The 20,408-nt window shown below is 41.8% G+C and overlaps 2 protein-coding genes across 15 annotated transcripts in view; one reads left to right on the forward strand and one right to left on the reverse strand.

The window, feature by feature from the left end:
• The window catches only part of CC2D1B (coiled-coil and C2 domain containing 1B), a 133,763-nt gene that overhangs the window by 52,532 nt on the left and 60,823 nt on the right, over positions 1-20,408 (forward strand). For 6 of the 14 annotated variants that reach the window (XM_073357706.1, XM_073357709.1, XM_073357710.1 and 3 more), the window contains 5 exons: positions 62-113; positions 2,259-2,358; positions 12,638-12,728; positions 14,094-14,223; positions 16,554-17,534. In XM_073357706.1, coding sequence (XP_073213807.1) covers positions 62-113; positions 2,259-2,358; positions 12,638-12,728; positions 14,094-14,213 — 363 coding nt within the window. In that variant the 3' untranslated portion in view covers positions 14,214-14,223; positions 16,554-17,534. Of the gene's footprint in view, positions 1-61; positions 114-2,258; positions 2,359-12,637; positions 12,729-14,093; positions 14,224-14,689; positions 14,887-16,553; positions 17,535-20,408 lie in introns of those variants that run through there. The other 8 variants (XR_012160481.1, XR_012160483.1, XR_012160484.1 and 5 more) reach the window with 4 other exon arrangements.
• The window catches only part of ZFYVE9 (zinc finger FYVE-type containing 9), a 94,767-nt gene continuing 92,760 nt past the window's right edge, over positions 18,402-20,408 (reverse strand). Inside the window, exon 19 of the mRNA XM_073357703.1 lies at positions 18,402-20,233. Within this exon, the coding sequence (XP_073213804.1) occupies positions 20,072-20,233 (162 nt within the window). The 3' untranslated portion in view covers positions 18,402-20,071. The remainder of the gene's footprint in view (positions 20,234-20,408) is intronic.

Genomic DNA, 20,408 nt, shown 5'->3' on the forward strand with positions numbered 1-20,408 from the left:
TGCAACACAGGTTGGTGGCTTTATGTAAACGTTGCTTTTTTTTTCTTCTTTTTTTTAATAGGAGCAAGCTCAGAAAAGTAAAACGGCAGTAATTAAAAATACCAATTCTCCAGGTTGGTACCTGTTCTGGGGGTGGGAGTGAAACACTGCACCTTAAAATCACTTTGGAGTACAGGCTAGTCCCCCACTCTCTGAGCCATGCTAGAAGAACAGACTGTGCTTTTCTCTTCAATTACCAGAGGCCTTGTTAGGGAAATCCAGCTCATGTAGGAGTTTAACTTTTTATCCCCACTCTCTCTCACCCAGTGCAGGGAGCCATTGTTCATGTCACTTCTTAATCAAATGGTCCTGTTGCTCAGTACCACTGAGCCTTTGCTGCATACAGTAGGTTCAGAGTACTATAGTAGCACTGTTAGGTGAGACACCAGTAAAACAAAAACTTAAGTAAATAAATAATAATAAATAAATAATTCACGTACGAATCTTCAGAGATCACACTTTATTTCCTTTCTGATCATTTGTTCCAAGGGTAGTGACTGGATTAGCCTGACTGATCTTGTTAATCATTTTTATTGATCTGTTAATGTTAGAAATGTTGCCTTCACAACACAGCAGATCTTAAAGATGACCAGCAAAGGACTTTTTAAAAATTGGGATTGTGTTCCTTTTTGCTACTTTGTTTTTTCCAAACCAAGTTTTGTGGGTTTTTCCCCTACTCGTTTTTACCTTTTTAAAATAGCAGGAATGTCAAGTCTGGTCTTTCTAGGAGGACCTGCTTGCTAGATGTTTCAGAAGCATGTGTATTGTGAGCTCTGACTTTAATTGAAGGGGTAGAGGCACTTAATCTTTAACAAAGGTTTCCTTTATCCACAATGACAGGTTTCAGAGGAACAGCCGTGTTAGTCTGTATTCGCAAAAAGAAAAGGAGTACTTGTGGCACCTTAGAGACTAACCAATTTATTTGAGCATGAGCTTTCGTGAGCTACAGCTCACTTCATCAGATGTTTACCGTGGAAACTGCAGCAGACTTTATATACACACAGAAATCATGAAACAATACCTCCTCCCACCCCACTGTCCTGCTGGTAATAGCTTATCTAAAGTGATCAACAGGTGGGCCATTTCCAGCACAAATCCAGGTTTTCTCACCCTCCACCCCCCCACACAAATTCACTCTCCTGCTGGTGCTAGCCCATCCAAAGTGACAACTCTTTACATAATCAAGTCGGGCTATTTCCTGCATAGATCAAGGTTTTCTCACATCCCCCCCACCCCCATACACACACAAACTCACTCTCCTGCTGGTAATAGCTCATCTAAACTGACCATTCTCCAGGTTTAAATCCAAGTTAAACCAGAACATCTGGGGGGGGGGGGGGTAGGAAAAAGCAAGAGGAAACAGGCTACCTTGCATAATGACTTAGCCACTCCCAGTCTGCCACAAGTACTCCTTTTCTTTTATCCACAATGTTCATTTACCATTTAAATTAAATAATGGTCATAGAATCTTCCAGCCTAGACCTTATTTCTCATATTTCAAAAAAATGGGAGGAATTTTTTTTTTAAAGATCCCTTCAGGCTTTCTTTATACATAATAAAGAAGGAAAACAAGTTACAAGCCCACTTCCTCTTCCTTTGCAGGTCAATTTTAAATTCGTAACATTCTGTTTACTCTCTTTTTCCCCCTCCCCCCCCACCACATGCCATTTAAATTGCATTTAGTTTCCAAAACACTAGTTGGGAGTAATAAACTTTGAAGTTAGGATTCCAAGCTGGTTTTTTTCCCCTGAGGTTTGAAAGCGTTTTGTTTCTAGTTTTCAATATGGCAGCTACACAAATCATGTTAAAAAAGCCAGATCCCTATTCCTTAGTCATATGCTCTGGATTTACATCAGTGTAGCTGAGATTGGAATCTGTCCCCTTGTTTCTATCTCTGGTGGTTCATAACTACCCTGATGTTGTTTATGCTGGTGAAACATTTGCTGTGTGACCTTGAGAAAATCACTTAATCTTTTCTTCAGATATGTAAAGTGGGGGTGGTGATAATGAGGGGTATTGTGCGGTTTAATTCATTAACATTTGAAACCGCCTTGGCCTTCTGAGATGGAAGTTGCTATGTAAGTGTGAAGTGGTGTTATATGGGCCAAGTTGCAGCAGGCTGAAAGTTCTGAATGCAATGTGTCCATCACTGAAAAAGATCTAGTCGCTTAATTTGATGATTTTTACAATTCTCACATTTTTTTCCCTCCTGTTTCTAGAATATAATCAGCTGTTCAAGTTGACCATTAACCGAAATCACAGAGGCTTCCGAAGAGTGATTCAGACCAAGGGAATTAAGTTTGAAATATTTCACAAAGGGTAAGTCAGTGGCTTTTATTCTCCATCCTGACCCAGTAGCGGTGAACTTGTGGGGTAACAAAATGACAGAATTGTTTGCAGAGTTTGTAATTTAGGAATGACACTCCTTTAATTTGCCTTTCTTTCTTCAGCTGAGCAGTAAACAGGTGTCCATTTTCATGCTACCATGTCTCCGGATTACCATGAAAGAGTGTCTGAGCACCCTGACTTCCGTTACAAAACACAGTAAAACCTCACTAATGTTCACTGAGTTGTCAATTACTGCATTCTACCAGTTAACAAGCACTGACAGATGCAGTTTAAGAAATTAAAAGATACAGCATCAAAATGTATTTCATTCACGTTACTTTAATAAGTGCTGCCTGGTTTGAACTATTTGTGATCATTCAGTGCACTCTACAAAATGTTGTGTGGGCTAACTTTATAAAGTAATGAAATCTGGGTGATGTGGCACCTCACTGCAGCTTTCTGCTACAAGATCTTTGAGATGTAGAGTGAAACCATCAGATCTGTGGATTACTGAGATTCTGTTGTATCCAAGTCTCAAATTGAGTAGATGATCAAACTCGGCTCTTGCTGGTCTATCTCTTTCATCCACACAAAAACATCTAATAATCTATTGGCAAAGCACTAATAGTAAAAGGGATGATAAATAATTGCAAATTATAATAATACATTGCACTTCTGTAGTGCCTGTATCTGAGGATCTCAGAGCACTTCCCAGCCATTACTAGTGAATTAAACCTTACAGCACCTACCTCAATCTTATGTGGAAACTGAGGCACAGCATGAATGGCTTTCCAAAGGTCACAGCTATTCCAGGATAGAGACATGAAGAGAATCCAAATCTAACTCCCTGTCCTGTGCTTAACCACTAGACAAGGCTCCATCTCAGTGACACATGCGATGCACCTTTCTTCTTGCTATAAACAAGTAGCTCAGATAATACAGTGATGGGGCACCTTAGAAATATCTAGACAGAGAGCAGATAAAAAGGAAGTTAACAATTAAAAATGTGTAGAGAAAAAAGTCGTACCTCTGGGCTCATTTTGACTCCATTAGTACTGGAGTGATTTAGATTTATTAATTCTGAGGTAAATTATGACTCATTATTAAGCTAAGATGTTGGATAATGGGCCTTTGTCCATCTCAATGGCTGTGTATTTGTGCAGTTCTTTTTCTCTTCCTGGCACATACAGAACTGTTCTGAGATCACTTTCAGTTTAGAAAAGTTAATTTATGAACAAGAAAAATATTAACTTTTTTAAAAAGCTTATTTTGTTTAAATCTAAATCTTCCATTTATGTCACTAATGAAGGCAAGTTTGATTCTTGTCTTCTTCCACCCCTGAGCCCTCTCCCCTTTTCTACATCACCACTGACTACTCAACTGTCACTGTTGTTGTTTCAAGATTTTAGTGTTGGGGTACCTCAGTCTTTTTTGCTGAAAAAGTTCACTTTTTTTTTTAACTTTTCTTGTCCACTCCATGTCCTGATGGTCTTCTCAAGGAGTATTTCCCATCCCCTTAGCAGCTGGAGCTATGTGGCGCTGGGTCAGGCTTAAAATACTTCTTGAGAAGAACTCTCCAAAGCTCCGAGCTTCCAGGCATGTGCAGCTGACAAACTCTGGTGTCCCTCTGCAGCAGAGAACATAAGAATGGCCATGCTGAGTCAGACCAATGGTCCATCTAGCCCAGTATCCTGTCTTCTAACAATGGCCAAAGCCAGGTGCTTCTGAGCGAATGAGCAGAACAGGCAGTCAGGTGATCCATCCCCATTGTCCATTCCCAGCTTCTGGCAAACAGAGGCTGGGGGACACAGAGCACAGTGTTGCATCCCTTAATAGCCATTAATGAACCTATCTTCCAGGAACTTATCTAGTTCTTTCTTGAACTGTGTTATAATGTTGGCCTTCACAACATCCCCTGGCAAGAGTTCTACAGGTTGACTGTGCATTGTGTGAAGAAGTACTTCCTTTAGTTTGTTTTTAAACCTGCTGCCTATTAATTTCATTCTAAGCCTGACCCAGAGCCTTTAACAAGATTTGTAAAAGATTTTCATCTAAATTCCTCTGGTTGTGTTGATTGGTTTTGAGATTTATTCTCCTCATAACTGGTACCTACAAAAATCTGTTTGGGTTTCTAAGGAGGGGTTTATGAGGCAACACCTTCCCAGTACTCCTCAGAAACGTCAGACAGTAAGGGAAAGGAGGGGGGCAAGAAATGCCATTGCTCAGCTTTCTCCAGGCAGATTCAAGGGGCAAAGTTTGAATATTCCAGCAGCATGTAGATAAGGTCTTTATCAAGTCACGTAAGAAGGCTGTGGAACATCTCTTCTGTCAGCAGCTTACCCACAATGCCTGAGCTACTGAAGAAGGTGCCAGCTCCTTATTCAGATACTGGCAGTTCCTCTGTCTTCTGTGTCTTGCTCTGCTTCTCATTCTTCTCTACTTTTTGAGGGTATGGGCCTACCTCCCCCTTGCCCTCAACGATGATGGAGTGGTAATGTTGTTGTTTTTGTAAGAAACACCTGCAGACACTATTCCTTTGGTTTCTTCTCTCTCAGTGATTTGGCCTAGGGATCAACTCCTTGTTGTCCTATACATCAGGCTGTCTTGTTGCCTTCAAAGCACCCTTTGAAGTCTAAAAGCCTTTCCAGAGGGAAAGTATCCCTCATAGCTCTTAGAATCATAGAAATGTAGGGGTGGAAGAGACCTCAAGAGGTCATGTATTCCAGCCTCCTACGCTGAGGGAAAACAAAGTAAACCTAGACCATCTGTGACAGAGTTTTGTCCATCCTGTTCTTAAAAACCTACAGTGAGGGGGATTCCAAAACCTCCCTTGGAAGCTATTCCAGAACCTAACTACCCTTATAGTTATATTTTAGGAAAAACTTCCTAACCTAAGCCTCCCTTGCTGCAGATTAAGCCCATTACTTCTTGTCCTACCTTCAGTGCACATGGAAAACAATTGATTACAGCCCTCAAAATATTTGAAGACTGTTATCAGGTGTGGGCCCTCCCCCCCCCCCCTTTCTCTTCTCAAGAATAAATATGCCCTGGTTTTTCAAAATTTTCCTCATAGGTCAGATTTTTTTAAACCTTTTATCATTTTTGTTGCTTTTCTTTGGACTTTCTTCAGTTTATCCAGATCTTTACTGAAGTGTGGCACTTTCACTTTCCTTCAAAACATTCATTTGGACCCTGCCCATTCCCTGATGTATTCCAAACCTAAAGCCCACCCACAACTCTTGCTTATAAACTTTCCAGCCTGTGTGCCAAGAGATCCTCTTACTATATTTTTTGGCATCACACTCCTAATATGCCGGGCTGTGTACAATTACAGTGCCATGTAAATGAATATTTACCGTGGGTATGCTCCGTATTTGAATGTATCTACTTTAGAAATGGTGGAAAGTGGCCAAATTGAGTTAAAATGTTTCATGCTCTGCCTGGAACCAGAAGACAGATGCAATATACTGTTAAAATTGGTTCTGAACCAATGAAACTTCTGAAGCCATGGCCTGGAGTGAGACACTTCACATTCTCAGCTGTGGACTCCCCAGAATTAAGCAGAGATGGGGTCTGTCTTTGCAGGCTCTTGTGTTGAAACAAAAAATAATTAGAGCTAAAAAGTTGCTGCTTAACTTTAAAGGTTCATGAACAAAAGAAAAAAACACCAAAAGCCTGCTGAAGGAGAGTTCTCTAATTCCTCTTCACCTGGCTTATGATGAGGATGTGACTAACACACAGGAAATTTCCTAGCAAGGTGAAACACTCTAACAGGTAACTTCACAATTCTACATGCTCCTATAGGACTTTGTCACATCAGTGGAGCTTCATCAGTGAAGGTCTCAGTCGCACCATCGGAGGGAGAGCTCCTGCCAAAGGAACCCAGAGACAGGAAAATTGGATCATCGGGGCCTCTGGTTCTGGCAGCACTGACTGCATCCTCTTGTTTTGCCAGAGCTACTCTTGCTTGGATGGGCAAGCTTACAGAAATGTGAAGCCATCAGGGCACAATAAAATGAAATCTATTTTAAATTAAATTTCCCTAGCAATAGCTTTCAGATGCTTCACCTGATTACAATTTGCTGCATGTTCCAAGGTTTCCAGTGTAGTAGCCTGGCAGCATCTGTTGCTCCATCTGTGTGTAGCCCACACCCATTCAGTGTGGTGCACTGTTCCATCTAGTGGTGGCTGGGTTACATATGGAGGTTCATCAGCCTGCTACAGCCTTGGGTAACAGACCTGGGTCCTTTAGCTTAAACAATAGAGGTTCCTGCTTTCAGAGCCAAAGGTCCCAGGTTCAGTCTCTGCTGCTGACAACCCACCCAGGGGCACAACATAACATATGCGTAGTAAAATTGCTTCCAACATCAGATGATGTCTTCTGTATTCCAGTGGTACAGTCTCTTTGGGGAGCGTATAGATAAAGTAGACACAGAGGCTTTGGACAAGGTGGAAAAAGCCCCACATTCCTCTCATTCTAATCAGAGATTTCAGTCCATATTACCTCAGTGGATATTCTCTTTAAGGTTACCACTGTTCCAAGGACCAGCATAGATATCATACACTAGGAAGAGGCAGAGGCAGACATTTTGGGGAGTTGGAAGATACATAATAGGCTTCTATAGAAACCATCTAACTTAGAAACCTCCGCAGGACTTTGGCTTCCCAAAGTTTGAGGACATATTGGGCCACTTTCTGGCCCTACCGAAGCCCTTTTACACCACTGCAGTGGCTGTGCCTTCTGTGTTGCACCTTTCATAAGGTGCCATGCAGAATCTGGCCCCTCCTATCTGGGAGGTTAAACCCAAGAATCAGCCATGGAGGAGAAATGGGTGCTTGAGACAATCAGAGGAGTACATTCAGTACATCTACCTTTTCTCCCAGGAACAAGGCCACAGTTTTAAAAAAATGTGTGCCTAAAATTAGGCTCCCAATCCCATAGGCACCTGAATTAAATGGTCTGATTTTTAGAAGTACTTATCATCCTGTCTTTCAACTTTTTTTTTTTTTTTTTTTAATCTTGGCCCAAGTCTACTCTTTCCCTCTAATTTAAGAAACAGCTCTTATAGCCTCAGAAAATGAATGTATAGTAGACCTTACATTTCGGAATGATAGATCCTGTTCCATGGAGAAACAAGAAGTTGTGGCACACAATCAAGTATTTTAGTGTTACAGAGGAGAAACGGCCATGCAAGGCATACTGGATTTCACATTTCTGAAACAAACCGACAGACATTACAGTAACATCCTTCCAATGCTCAATATCTTCAGTATGTAATGATAAATCTCCCTCAGATTTAATGATGAGTTGTCATCAGTTGAGATGCCTTCTGGGTTTTTCTTAAACAGGAAACACTTTTCAATACAGAGCACTCACGTTTCAGACTTACAACATCCACATGTATTTATGAAGATCCCAGTTGTCCCAATAGCTTCCCTCCAAAAGAAAGGGACCCACATCTACCGATTTTCTGGATGACCATCTGTCACGGAGTCCCCCGGGCAATGCTCTGGAACTGCTCCCTGCAAAGCCAGTCAGGACTCTGGGGAAGTCTCCTTTCTGTGAGCAGACTGTCTTCAGGACACACAGCTCACACAGCTTCCACCTTCCTGGGTCTGACCTCAGAGCATCCAGCATCCTCTGCCCCTCCGTGCGCTTCCCATGGCGAGTCCACCCAGGCGGGGTCCTGGGGAAGCCAGAGGGTCCTGCCCCCCAACTCCGCAGTCAGATGTGACTCTCAGGCAGCTAGTAAAACAGAAGGTTTATTAGACGACAGGAACATGATCTAAACCAGAGCTTGTAGATGCAGAGAACAGGACCCCTCAGCTGGGTCCATTTTGGGGGGCAGTGAGCCAGAGAACCCCATCTGCACTTCACTCCATGTCCCCAGCCAGCCCCAAACTGAAACTCTCTCCAGCCCTATCCACCCTCCTCTGGGCTTTGTCCCTTTCCCAGGCCAGGAGGGCACCTGATTCCTTTGTTCTCCAACCCTTTAGCTCTCACCTTGCAGGGGGGAGGGCCAGGCCATCAGTTGCCAGGAAACAGGGTGTCAGCCATTCTCTGTGTCCAGACCTCTGCACACACCTGCCCCCTAGGGCTCTGCAACAATCATACACCCTTATCCCACCACCTAGATACTTAAGAACTGCATAGGGGAAACTGAGGCGCCCCCACAATAGTCAGAGGTAACATTAAGAACAGTCCTGCTTTGTCACACCATCTCGTCAGACCCTCATCCCAAGTCATAGCAGGGTATATCAACTCTCATTATATCTCTTCATGAGCCTGGCTGTGAAATAAAGAAGGGGGAAGATCCAACTACAGCCTTCACAAATCTCCAGCATCTATGGGTTGTTCGCCAGGATAGTCTTTATCTCAGAAGAGAGAAAGCAGAAGATAGCGCCTTTGATTTGTCAAACACAAATTTCCCCTTCCCCCGCTTTCTGTGCTAAAATCCCTAACGAGCCCCTGGGCGTGTTGATCTCATGCATGGATACCTTTCAGTGGGACCTTGCAGAATTTCCTGCTTCCCTTCCAGCCAGTAATTGCACTGAATCAGGCTATGGAAATCTTATCTCAGGAGGATCTCATTTATGCCTCCCACTCTGCTGATAGTGGAAATGGTAAAGGTGGTCACAAAGGAACAATAATTCTGGTCACCATTTTTGGCCTGGCAGTTCTCAAACCTCTTCAGATATACTGGAATCTCCCTTCATGCTCCCAGCAGGGAAGGATGTACAGGAACAGGGCATATCTGGTGCGGTTAAAACTATTCATCTGGAAATGGAAAGAAATGTGCTAGAGTCATGTGGACATTTGAAAGAGGATAATAAATACTCAACATCAGGGAGGAAACTTACAATTATATCTGCAGTGTCAACTTGGCCAAGGTTCAGATATTACAAGTGAGATGTATCAAGATAAATTTATATAAAATAAAGGTTTCAGAGTAGCAGCCGTTAGTCTGTATTCGCAAAAAGAAAAGGAGTACTAGGGGCACCGTAGAGACTAACAAATTTATTTGAGCATAAGCTCTTGTGAGCTATAGCCCACTTCATCAGATGCATTCAGTAGAAGAACGGAAAAATAAAGGCCACTCAAGATTTTACAAAATGGCTTGATCATGGGGCTTAAGGCTAATGCTTTGGAAAAACAGGTCACTGATTACAAAACTGTTCAGCTGTAAGAAACTGAAGAGAATTTTTCTAATCATTCTCCCAATACCGTGTTCTTTGGAACCATTAGTCAGCCCAGCATACACTGGTTGCCATCATAATCTTGAATTGTGTGTTACTAAGCTCCATAAAATTACTTTTCTAGCCTTTTTTGACAGGTTTCAGAGTAGCAGCCATGTTAGTCTGTATCCACAAAAAGAAAAGGAAGGCTTGTGGCACCTTAGAGACTAACAAATTTATTTGAACATAAGCTTTCGTGAGCTACAGCTCACTTGATCGGATGCGTTCAGTGGAAAATACAGCGGGGAGATTTTTATACACAGAGAACATGAAACAATTGAGTGTTACCATACACACTGTAATGAGTGATCACATAGGAGAGCGGGGGGTAAAAAACTCTTTGTAGTGATAATCAAGGTGGGCCATTTCCAGCAGTTGACAAGAATGTCTGAGGAACAGCAGGGGCGGGGAATAAACATGGGGAAGTAGTTTTACTTTGTGTAATGACCCATCCCCTCCCAGTCTTTTTTCAGGCCTAACTTAATTGTATCCAGTTTGCAAATTAATTCCGATTCAGCAGTCTCTCATTGGAGTCTGTTTTTGAAGTTTTTTTGTTGAAGAATTGCCACTTTTAGGTCTGCAATCAAGTGACCAAAGAGATTGAAGTGTTCTCTGACTGGTTTTTGAATGTTATAATCCTTGATGTCTGATTTGTGTCCATTTATTCTTTTACGTAGAGACTGTCCAGTTTGGCCAATGTACATGGCTGAGGGGCATTGCTGGCACATGATGGCATATATCACATTGGTAGATGTGCAGGTGAACGAGCCTCTGATAGTGTGGCTGATGTGATTAGGCCCTTTGATGGTGTCCCCAGAATAGATATGTGGACACAGTTGGCAACGGTCTCTGTTGCAAGGATAGGTTCCTGGGTTAGTGGTTCTGTTGTGTGGTTGCTGGTGAGTATTTGCTTCAGGTTGGGGGGCTGTCTGGAAGCAAGGACTGGCCTGTCTCCAAGATCTGTGAGAGTGATGGGTCGTCCTTCAGGATAGTTTGTAGATCCTTGATGATGTGTTGGAGAGGTTTTAGTTGGGGGCTGAAGGTGACGGCTAGTGGCGTTCTGTTATTTTCTTTGTTGGGCCTGTGTTGTAGTAGGTGACTTCTGGGAACTCTTCTGGCTCTATCAATCTGTTTCTTCACTTCAGCAGGTGGGTATTGTAGTTGTAAGAATGCTTGATAGAGATCTTGTTGGTGTTTGTCTTTGTCTGAGGGGTTGGAGCAAATGCAGTTGTATCGTAGAGCTTGGCTGTAGACAATGGATTGTGTGGTGTGGTCTGGATGAAAGCTGGAGGCATGTAGGTAGGCTTAGCGGTCAGTAGGGTTCCGGTATAGGGTGGTGGTTATGTGACCATCGCTTATTAGCACCGTAGTGTCCAGGAAGTGGATCTCGTGTGGACTGATCCAGGCTGAGGTTGATGGTGGGATGGAAATTGTTGAAATCATGGTGGAATTCCTCAAGGGCTTCTTTTCCATGGGTCCAGATGATGAAGATGTCATCAATGTAGCGCAAGTAGAGTAGGGGCATTAGGGGACGAGAGCTGAGGAAGCGTTGTTCTAAGTCATCCATAAAAATGTTGGCATACTGTGGGGCCATGCGGGTACGCATAGCAGTGCTGCTGATTTGAAGGTATACATTGTCCCCAAATGTGAAATAGTTATGGGTGAGGACAAAGTCACAAAGTTCAGCCACCAGGTTTGCCGTGACATTATTGGGGATACTGTTCCTGACGGCTTGTAGTCCATCTTTGTGTGGAAGGCTTCTACATCCATAGTGGCTAGGATGGTGTTTTCAGGAAGATACCGATGGATTGTAGTTTCCTCAGGAAGTCAGTGGTGTCTCGAAGATAGCTGGGAGTGCTGGTAGCGTAAGGCCTGAGGAGGCAGTCTACATAGCTAGACAATCCTGCTGTCAGAGTGCCAATGCCTGAGATGATGGGGCTTCCAGGATTTGCAGGTTTCTAGCCTTGACAGTCAATATGTGCCTGTCTCAAAGTATTTCACTGCCATCTGAGCCAGGCAGGTATCAGAATGAGGTGTGGTCTCTGAACCTGGGTTGCCCTCTGACCGTTCCTCAGAGGACTGCATTAGCTCCAGACTCTCTCTGGCTACTGCTTGCTTGTAAGTGCCATGCTCTGTAAAATGCCATACAAAGACACAGTGCTATGTAAATAATAGAGCTGGCTGGAAAATGGAATTTTCATTATGTGGGAAACTGACACTTCAGAATTGTTTTCATTCTGAATCGAAACAAAATGTTAAAATTTTCCACAAAATGGAAATTTTGAAAAAGTGTTTTAATTTCAAAAAGGTTTCAATAATGTTTAAACTATTATATAAGATATTTAATATAATGAAATTAATGTTTTAATATTTTTGAAATGAATTGAAAGGATAAAGTTTGAAACAAAACATTTCTATCACCTTATTGAAACAGGGTTTTGATAGTAATGAAACAAGAAAGTCCATTGCTTTTCATTTTCTTCTGTCAAATTTTGTTGAAATTGACACTTCCCACAAAACATTTAGATTTTGATGAAACTTCATTTTCCAATGGAAAACTTTTGTCAACTTTTTTTTCAACCAGCTCTAATAAGTAATGTCTTGTAGAAGTTTCATTGGCACATCCTGTGTGGGAGAGAGTTCCCTTCTGTCCAGCTGATTTTCTCTCTCCCCCATCCCCCCAAAAGATCTTGATTGATTATGGGGTATCCAGGACAGTCGGGGAGAGTGGGAGTCCTAAGGCTATTCTAAAGTGTGACTCTCCTGCACAGTGATGAAGGGTACTGTCATTAGTACTGCCAAGACTTGGATTCTTTTATTTAGTCCATTACTTTCTGAGTTTTCACCCCTTTTCTTTTTTTCTAATTCTCCTGTTTTAATTGATTAAAGACTTTAATCCTTTGTTCCTCCATTTTAGTACAGCTGGGTAGCCAGGCCCTTACTGTCACGATCCTAAAACCTTGATGAAAGGGTGCATGACCTCATACCATTTGTCTCTGTCCTTCTTCCACTAAGGCAACTTTCTTTAAAACAGGGGCCTTTTCAGAAGTGACAAGCAAGTGGGAACAGCACATTTGAAATTGGACAAACTGGAATCAGAATGTGAAATTAGAGAGATCATTGAGGTATGCTTTGTTCTTCTGTTGATCTAGCAATAACAAAACGCTAGAGCATGCAGGTGTAGCTTTTGCCGACAAAATAAAACAACCTGGATGAGAGGCATAAAATTTTTTGCAGCAAAGTTAAAGCGACAAAGTGTCAGTGTAGACGCAGCCATTCGTTATGTCGCCATAACTGGCCTCCCCCAGTATCCCATAATGCCCATCGTGACCGCTCTGCTCACTGTTTTGAACTCCGCTGCCCTGCAGGCGTGCACATCTCCCCCTTTCGAAGCTCCGGGAAGTTCTGACATTCCTCAGCGTGGAGAGCTCACAGAGCTGCTGAGGATGCTGCTCCTGGTAGCCACGGAAGCTGTGGGAGAACTCAGAAGGAATAACAGAACCATTAATGTGGAATCGGCAGGCAGGGTGACCTGCTGCTCAGGGAGAAAGGGGCTGGAGAGACTGCTGTGCAGAGCCAGGGGCTGATGTGGGAGGGAGGTGTCCCCGTCCCCCAGAATTGGTTGCTCAAGCTGCTGTCTGAACTTAGAGACAGCATGCTGAGACACTTCACCAACACCCACTCTGTCTTTCTCACATCTACACCCCCCCACACACACACACACAATCTTTCACGCACTTCCCCAACACACACAGTTTCTCGCTCTGCACACACACTTACTCACTCTTCTCCTCCTCTTCCCCCCAACCCACCCCCACATATACTTCAGTGGAAAAGCAGGTGGTAATCTAGGATGACTATGAATCAGTGGGATTGAGAAACCTGCCTCAGGTGATGCTGTACCTGCCTCATGAGGCATTGCCAAAGGAAACCCTTCCCAAAGCATCCTGTGACCAGTTGCCGTGGGATAGCTATCCACAGTGCACTGCTCTCTGGGTTGATGCAAGAGCTGCTAGTGAGGATGCACTCTGCTGACACAAGGAGCATAGTGTGGACAGGCAACAGCTGTTTAATTAAAGCAGCATAACTTTTGTCAACAAAACTCTGTAGTGTAGACCTAGCATTAATACTGTCTGCAAATAAAATACCAGACCTATCCCTGTAGTGTGTACAACTAGACCCACATCCCTTTTGTGTCTTGGTAAATAAATATAAGAATCTAAAAAAGGTTAAATCCATTTATTTTTCAGAGAACTTCGGCTATTATGAAAGTCCTTTCTCTAATACAAACTGACCCAGCCCTGTTGATCATTCTATTGAATGTCAGTGTTCTAGCACATTTGTATTAATCCTGTATAACCGCATGGGAGGCATAAAACAGTTGCCCTTTTCAGTGAGATTGCCACAAGACATTGCAGTGTCAGTCTTCCTTTTTGCATGCGCGCGCGTCTGTGTGTGAGAGCACAATCTTATTTTTGTGGTGCTTTCAGATTCTGGATGGTAGGAAGCCCACCGGAGGGAAACTAGAGGTGAAAGTGAGACTCAGGGAGCCACTCAGTGGTCAAGATCTTCAAACAATTACGGAAAACTGGTTGGTCCTTGAACATTAGTTATCCTAAGGTATGAACACTCCTTTCTTCTGTCTGTGCTTCTGGCTAGAAGTTGAGGGCCACTAACAATTTCTGCATGAAATAGAATGTCTTACATGGTCAGTGACCTACCTGTGTGGCTCAGGTTCCTAGATGGATCTTCCTTATATTTCTAGTGATGTTTTAAATGTTTATTTCTATTCAAAATCTGATCATATTCCCTATACTAATCTCAGTCAATAGGATGTGAAATATCATAGTGGGAACTGGTAGCAATTCCTGAACTTACATTGCTTAACACTTTCATTTATAAAAGATTATTTTGATCTTTTTTTCCTAATACTCTTATTGTTTGCATGAGACCTTAGAAATTTAGCAGGAAGAAAGGCCTTGGGCTAGAAAAATTCCTTTTCTTTGTCTAGTAAATTTAATTTAGGTTTAGCTGTGGTATAAACTGTTGAAATTGCCATTTCCCTTCTGTTACTTGCATTCTTCAGGAAATATTAGTATCATGCCAAAATAACAACTTGAACATTCTGAAGAATTGGGCCCATGCACACACTGTAGAGGGAACACCTGGCTGCTGGCAAAACAGCTGTAGCAGTAGAGAATAGGGGAAGAATCAAACTAAGCTTCCCCTCTTCCTATCCACCACTTTGGATCCAGCTTAGATAGCATCTCTTCCCCCTGTGAGGTATCATCTTTTTTTACTTTTTGTTTTAGAATAAATTTACATACAAAAAAAAATCTACTCTAAGGAAGGTTGAGATTGCAAATCAAGAAGCTGAAAGTTAGGAAATGCCAGGTGTACAGCTGCCTGTGGAATCTTAATTCAGCCCCAATGTGCATAATTTAATTACATGATCACATACAATTTTTCCACAGTGCCCCTATCTCATTCAGTTTATGAATTGGATGTACAGGGGAGCTGGATTAAGATTTCCTGGGCAACTGTACACCTGGCACTTCCTGTCTGTGGAGTTCTTGCATTAAGTTGAACGTTCTTTTAAGTGTAGATTTTGTGTGTAAGTATACACCAAACTATACGTCTAAAAAGTCAACATCAAACTGATCTTTTTTTCTTCAAAATGTTCTGATGTACCAGTTGTATGGATTGTCTGAAACCATAATTCTTAAAACTGTCCTGGCTCTCTCAGCTTTCGGCTGTGCTCATGAACCCCTAGGAGAGTGGTTACTCATTACTCAACCCTGTTGTGTGAATCACTGGAGGTTCTCTCTTTCCTGTCAGTGTATGGGTATAAAGCTTAGCAGTGCTCCTGCAAGACATCAGTACTTGTGGAGAAAACAATTGGATGGCTCTTTTTGAGCAGATATTACTAATTTATATTGTGACAGCATCTAGGAGCCCATTTGTGGACCACACTGTACAAACATAGAACAAAAAAGCTGCTCCAAAGCACTCAGTCCTAGTAGAAAGTTGATGATGTAAGTATATGCACAGTACTCCCTCTCCCTTCCCTTGGGCGCCTAGAGTTCAGAGCAGACTCAGGCCCCCCGCTCTCTCCAGCTGTCATGGCGGCTTGCTTGGCATATCTCATTTTGCAGTACAAATAGTAATTAAGCTTAGATGGCACCTCTGTGAAGTAGGTGAATATTATCCTGATTTGTCATGTCCTAGCTACCAAAGACTTTAAATATTATTTGAAACATCTGGATGATGTCTAGTGCTTTGGTCCAAATTTGGAGCACTGAAAATCACACTAAGTGATTCAGTACTGAGTTAAGAGTATGTCTACAACTGCAAAGAAAAACCTATGGCACTGAGTCTCAAAGCCTGGGCCAATTGATTCATGCTCAGTCTCTGGGGCTAAAAAGAGACATGTAGATGTTCCTGCTCGGGCTGGAACTCGGGCTCCTAGACGCTCCCCCTCATCAGATTTCAGAAACCGGATTCCAACCTAAGCAGGAATGTCTGTACTGCTAGTTTTAGCCATCCATCAGTTGACCTGGGCTTTGAGACTCAGCACCACACGTTTTTCTTTGCAGTGTTGACACACCCAAAGAGCCCAACAGTGAGCTCTTCTGTACAAAGTTTGGCTGTATGGCTGTGACCTCTTAAGATACTCCAGGGCTGATGTATTTGCCCACACCCTTGAAGCAGTGGCATTACTAGCCATGAGGTGCTGAGAGTACTAACTTTTGGTCACCTATAATTTAACACATTGCTACATCATATCTTCAATCACTTTAACTGCAACTTAATGAAGAGTTTTGCCTGGGATTTCTATGAAGGCTGCTAGTTAGCCATCAGACAGAATAATGTCAACAGTATGTGATCTTAATTGTGGGATACTTACTTAGCACTGTAGCAAGACATGGTGGGTTTTTGTTTTTTTCCAGATCCAGGAATGCTAAAAGCTGCAGAATCGAGTTTGTACATAGAAAGATGCTGCTACCCGCGAGCACCAAAGATGTTAGATGAATGCACTAATGGACATAACATATCTTTATTTTGGTAACTACCTTACTGTGTGTTAAGTTTTATAAGGCAAGTATTGTAAAGCCCTGGAAACTCACTACTAGTGGGGAAAAATGGAACTGATCTATGCAAAATGGATTGAATTGCCTTAAGATGGGACTACTAATGTTAGCACCAGGTGAATGGTATATAAACTCATCACAACTATCCTCTGCAGGGACTGTTTCATAGTGGTGTGTGAAACCTTTAACAGTTTGCTCTTCAAAAAATTCACTGGAGCAGTGCAAGGTAATTAATTTGCAAATGAGACCTCGTGCTCCCGGCATGGCTAGCTTGTGCTAGAAGCAACTCTTTTTCAGGCATATAGGCTCTTATGCGTTGAATACCACCTACTGCGTCCTCTTACGATCACCCTCCGGCCCTTCCGAAGATCACCATGCTCCTCCTATAAGTGTCCTGGGATGAAGAAAATAGTTCACTTCAAGCAGAGCTTTAGCAGCAGCGTAGCCCATCTCCTCTGCATGCTCTTGCAGCACTCTTAACTAGATGTGTCTTGGCTTAAGGTAACAATAGGATATGAGGATTTTTTTAGAATAGGGTTGCAGATCTGGGTTTTGAATTGGTTATCAGTTGCCTGCCATGTTCTCCTCCTCCTCCTCCTCCCCCCCCCCTTTGTTCCAACTCAGCCTGCTGTGTGTGCCTTCATTTTCTTAATGCTTGGGAATCTGTAAAGCCTGATATGGCCTGTTTAAGATCACAGGGTTTACTGAAGGATTGGAGTGTTTCACTAGACTACTTACTAGTTGATTGAAAAATAGCCACTCTTATTTGTGTAGAAAACTGGATCATGGCTGTTTGCAGAATTTTTTATGAACTATATATAAAATGATATGGTATCAAAACTGCTTGATGTGTGTTCTTAAACTACATGAGCCTGAAGAAATTGATAGTAAAAGGAGGATATGCCTGCAGCATATGGTCCATTGGATCAAGTTCATAGACAAAAAGACTCTCCAACCTACAGCAGCACTTCTGCTTCCTGACGGGATGAAAACAATACAGTATTTAGTTTTTAATTTCAATAAATTTAATATACAAAACTACATGTTGAAAATAAAAATATAATATGCAGTTTTTGCAGTGTCAACTAACTGAATTTTAAAAGTACAATTTTTTTCTAAAACAGGTACTCATTTTCTTAACAATATGGTAATTTTAAGGTCATTTAAAAGGCTATGATTGAAGCAAACAAGTCAGTCACCAGTCAATAGTGTTTTGCACAACCATAACCCAAACCTAAGTGACTCCCAGGGGTAAGGAAGAGAAGATTGGTTTTTTAGCCTCAATAAGCATAACTTAATGGAACTAAAGTAACTGACACTTCTGCTGTGCAAAACTGGAATAGAGTTTCCAGCAGTAGGATTTTATTGTAGTTGTCAATCAAAAGAGTTTTCAGACAGAGTTTTACTTACTCTGTAGACATGTATATCAACACTCAGGAGTGTGCAAAAACAAAATGTATTGTAGGGAATTTAAAAGTAACTCAAGTCAAACTTAATTACATTTCTTTATAGCAAAACAAATGAAAATGCAGGAAGCCTCTTGGATTGCTGTGTAGGAACTTAAACTTTGATCAGCCAGAAACATTTTAAGAATAGCACATAGCCACCTATTACCAAATGACAGAGGTAAGGTTCATTTTAATATAAACACAAACGAAAAGTCAGATTAAGTGCTCTCCCTGCCAGTGATTGATTTTACTAATTCAGTTGGACCTAGTTCTACAACTCTTCCTTCTGAACATGTCTTGAGGTGGCAACTGGAATTTTCTAGACTGTATGTGGATAGTTTTACTGTTTTTAAAAAAGCAGTAGCCATTTATTCACAATTCCATTCAGCACCTATGCAGCTATTGTACTGTTCTGTAAAATACATTGTATAGTTTTCCCTTCTCCCAGCTGTTGCTGTCTATTTGCTTGCTTAAAGCACCATATCGGCCTAACTCTAGCTCTGCTGTTCCTTTGTTCTGCTGCAAACACTACACTTTCCACAGTGCAAATTAGTTTCAAAGCAGGATTGACTGATGTCCTCACTAAAATACCACTTTAACAATGCTTGTCCCCTCCCAAAAAAACACTTTACTGTTGTTTTGTTGGACTTGCCTATTATCTCCAAGAAGAGGGTCCTAACAGTTAAGTAGCAGCTCCTATGCACGCTAAACTAGCTCATTACTCCTGCTTTTTCAGCTCTTTCCACTTACTAGCCATTTTCTATGGATGGAAATTTGATTTAGTAAGAATGTGGAACCACATTCTTATTAGCTTTTCCTAATGCTGTGTAGCAGAAGTGAGCAGCTGCTTCCCCTGTCAACTGCCCTTCATTTGTAGGTGAGGCCAAGTGCAAGTCTTCTGAGCTGAACCAAAAGCCTCTTTTTTAGCACAACATGCAACAACAGCCACTTTGTGCTTTTGTTATGGGGGTAAGCTTTACATGGTGCTGCTAATATGAAGTGTTAAGTGCAAACTGTATTCCATGAAACTAGTGTTACGCTACAGTCTACACCAATGAGGAGACTTACGAAAGTGCCCTGGGTGGTTTTTTTTTTAATAAAGCAGGACCTACTGAGGGAACTGGAATACCATAACCGCACTTTAGGCTTAACTTTTCTTTTACCTGTGCCAGGTGTATACCATTGACATTCATATAGATTCGTAAACAAAATACAGAATGGCAAAGTTTTTCTAGCTTATAGAAATCCGAGGTGACAATTTTTGTAACAAGTAGGGGAAAGTAAATATACTAACCTAATATACACACAAAACTGCAAGTTTAAATTATATACTACTGTCAGAGATATGCCCTTACTTTCACTCAGATTGAATGAATGGTCATCTTCATATGCCATATTTTTTGGCTAGGTAACCTTCCCATGCATCTCTCTAGGCATATCCCAAAGTGTCTGATGTACTTCAACCAATAATCTGGTCAAAATAATGTAAACATTACTTTTTAATGTCTACAGAATAACCACAAATGGCATTATGATGAGGTCAGAATGGAGGTCTTGATTGTTTCTTCTTACATGTCCATCTACAAACAGTACAAATCTGACATTTCATCTTTTATTTACGCCCCAGTGATCTTTGCACCCGTTTGAGCATTTAGAATACATGACTGTAATTAAGTCCTTAAATATGAGCATTATTTTTCTAAACAGTAACAGAACTGTATGAGCTGCAAGGATAGCATAAACATTTTGTAGTATAGAAGCTGCCCTGATCCTCTGTTTGTTGACAATGCATAGAAGATTTAGAATTATGGAACAACCCCCCCCCCCACCCCAATAGTGTTAACAAAAGCTTAATCTTCCAGTTTTAAAGTGCAAATGATTCAGATACAACTGCTGCTGGAACAGGTCTGAACAGAAAATGAAGTCCTCTTATGAGATGTTTTCCAGAATATAAAAGATGAGCTCCATTATGACTGGCCCCTCACTCAACTGACATGCTCCTCCATGAATCACTGGAACTAAGGCACTGTCCAGGTCATTCATGTATTGAGAGGGCAGTGGCTGTCCATTACTCCCAGCTTGATAGCCAACCTAAAAGATACAAAGTGAAAGATTTAAGAGAGGAGCTATTCCACCACGATCTCTGACCATACTGCACGTGATACAATTGCTTTGAGAGTTCAGCTACTGATTTAAGGGGCTCTAGCATGGATATCAGAAGCAGAAAGCACTACCTAATGTGAACTAACAAAAAATGCCCCAAAAT

Source organism: Lepidochelys kempii, chromosome 8 (genome assembly GCF_965140265.1).
Source record: "Lepidochelys kempii isolate rLepKem1 chromosome 8, rLepKem1.hap2, whole genome shotgun sequence".
Classification (NCBI taxonomy): domain Eukaryota; kingdom Metazoa; phylum Chordata; order Testudines; family Cheloniidae; genus Lepidochelys; species Lepidochelys kempii.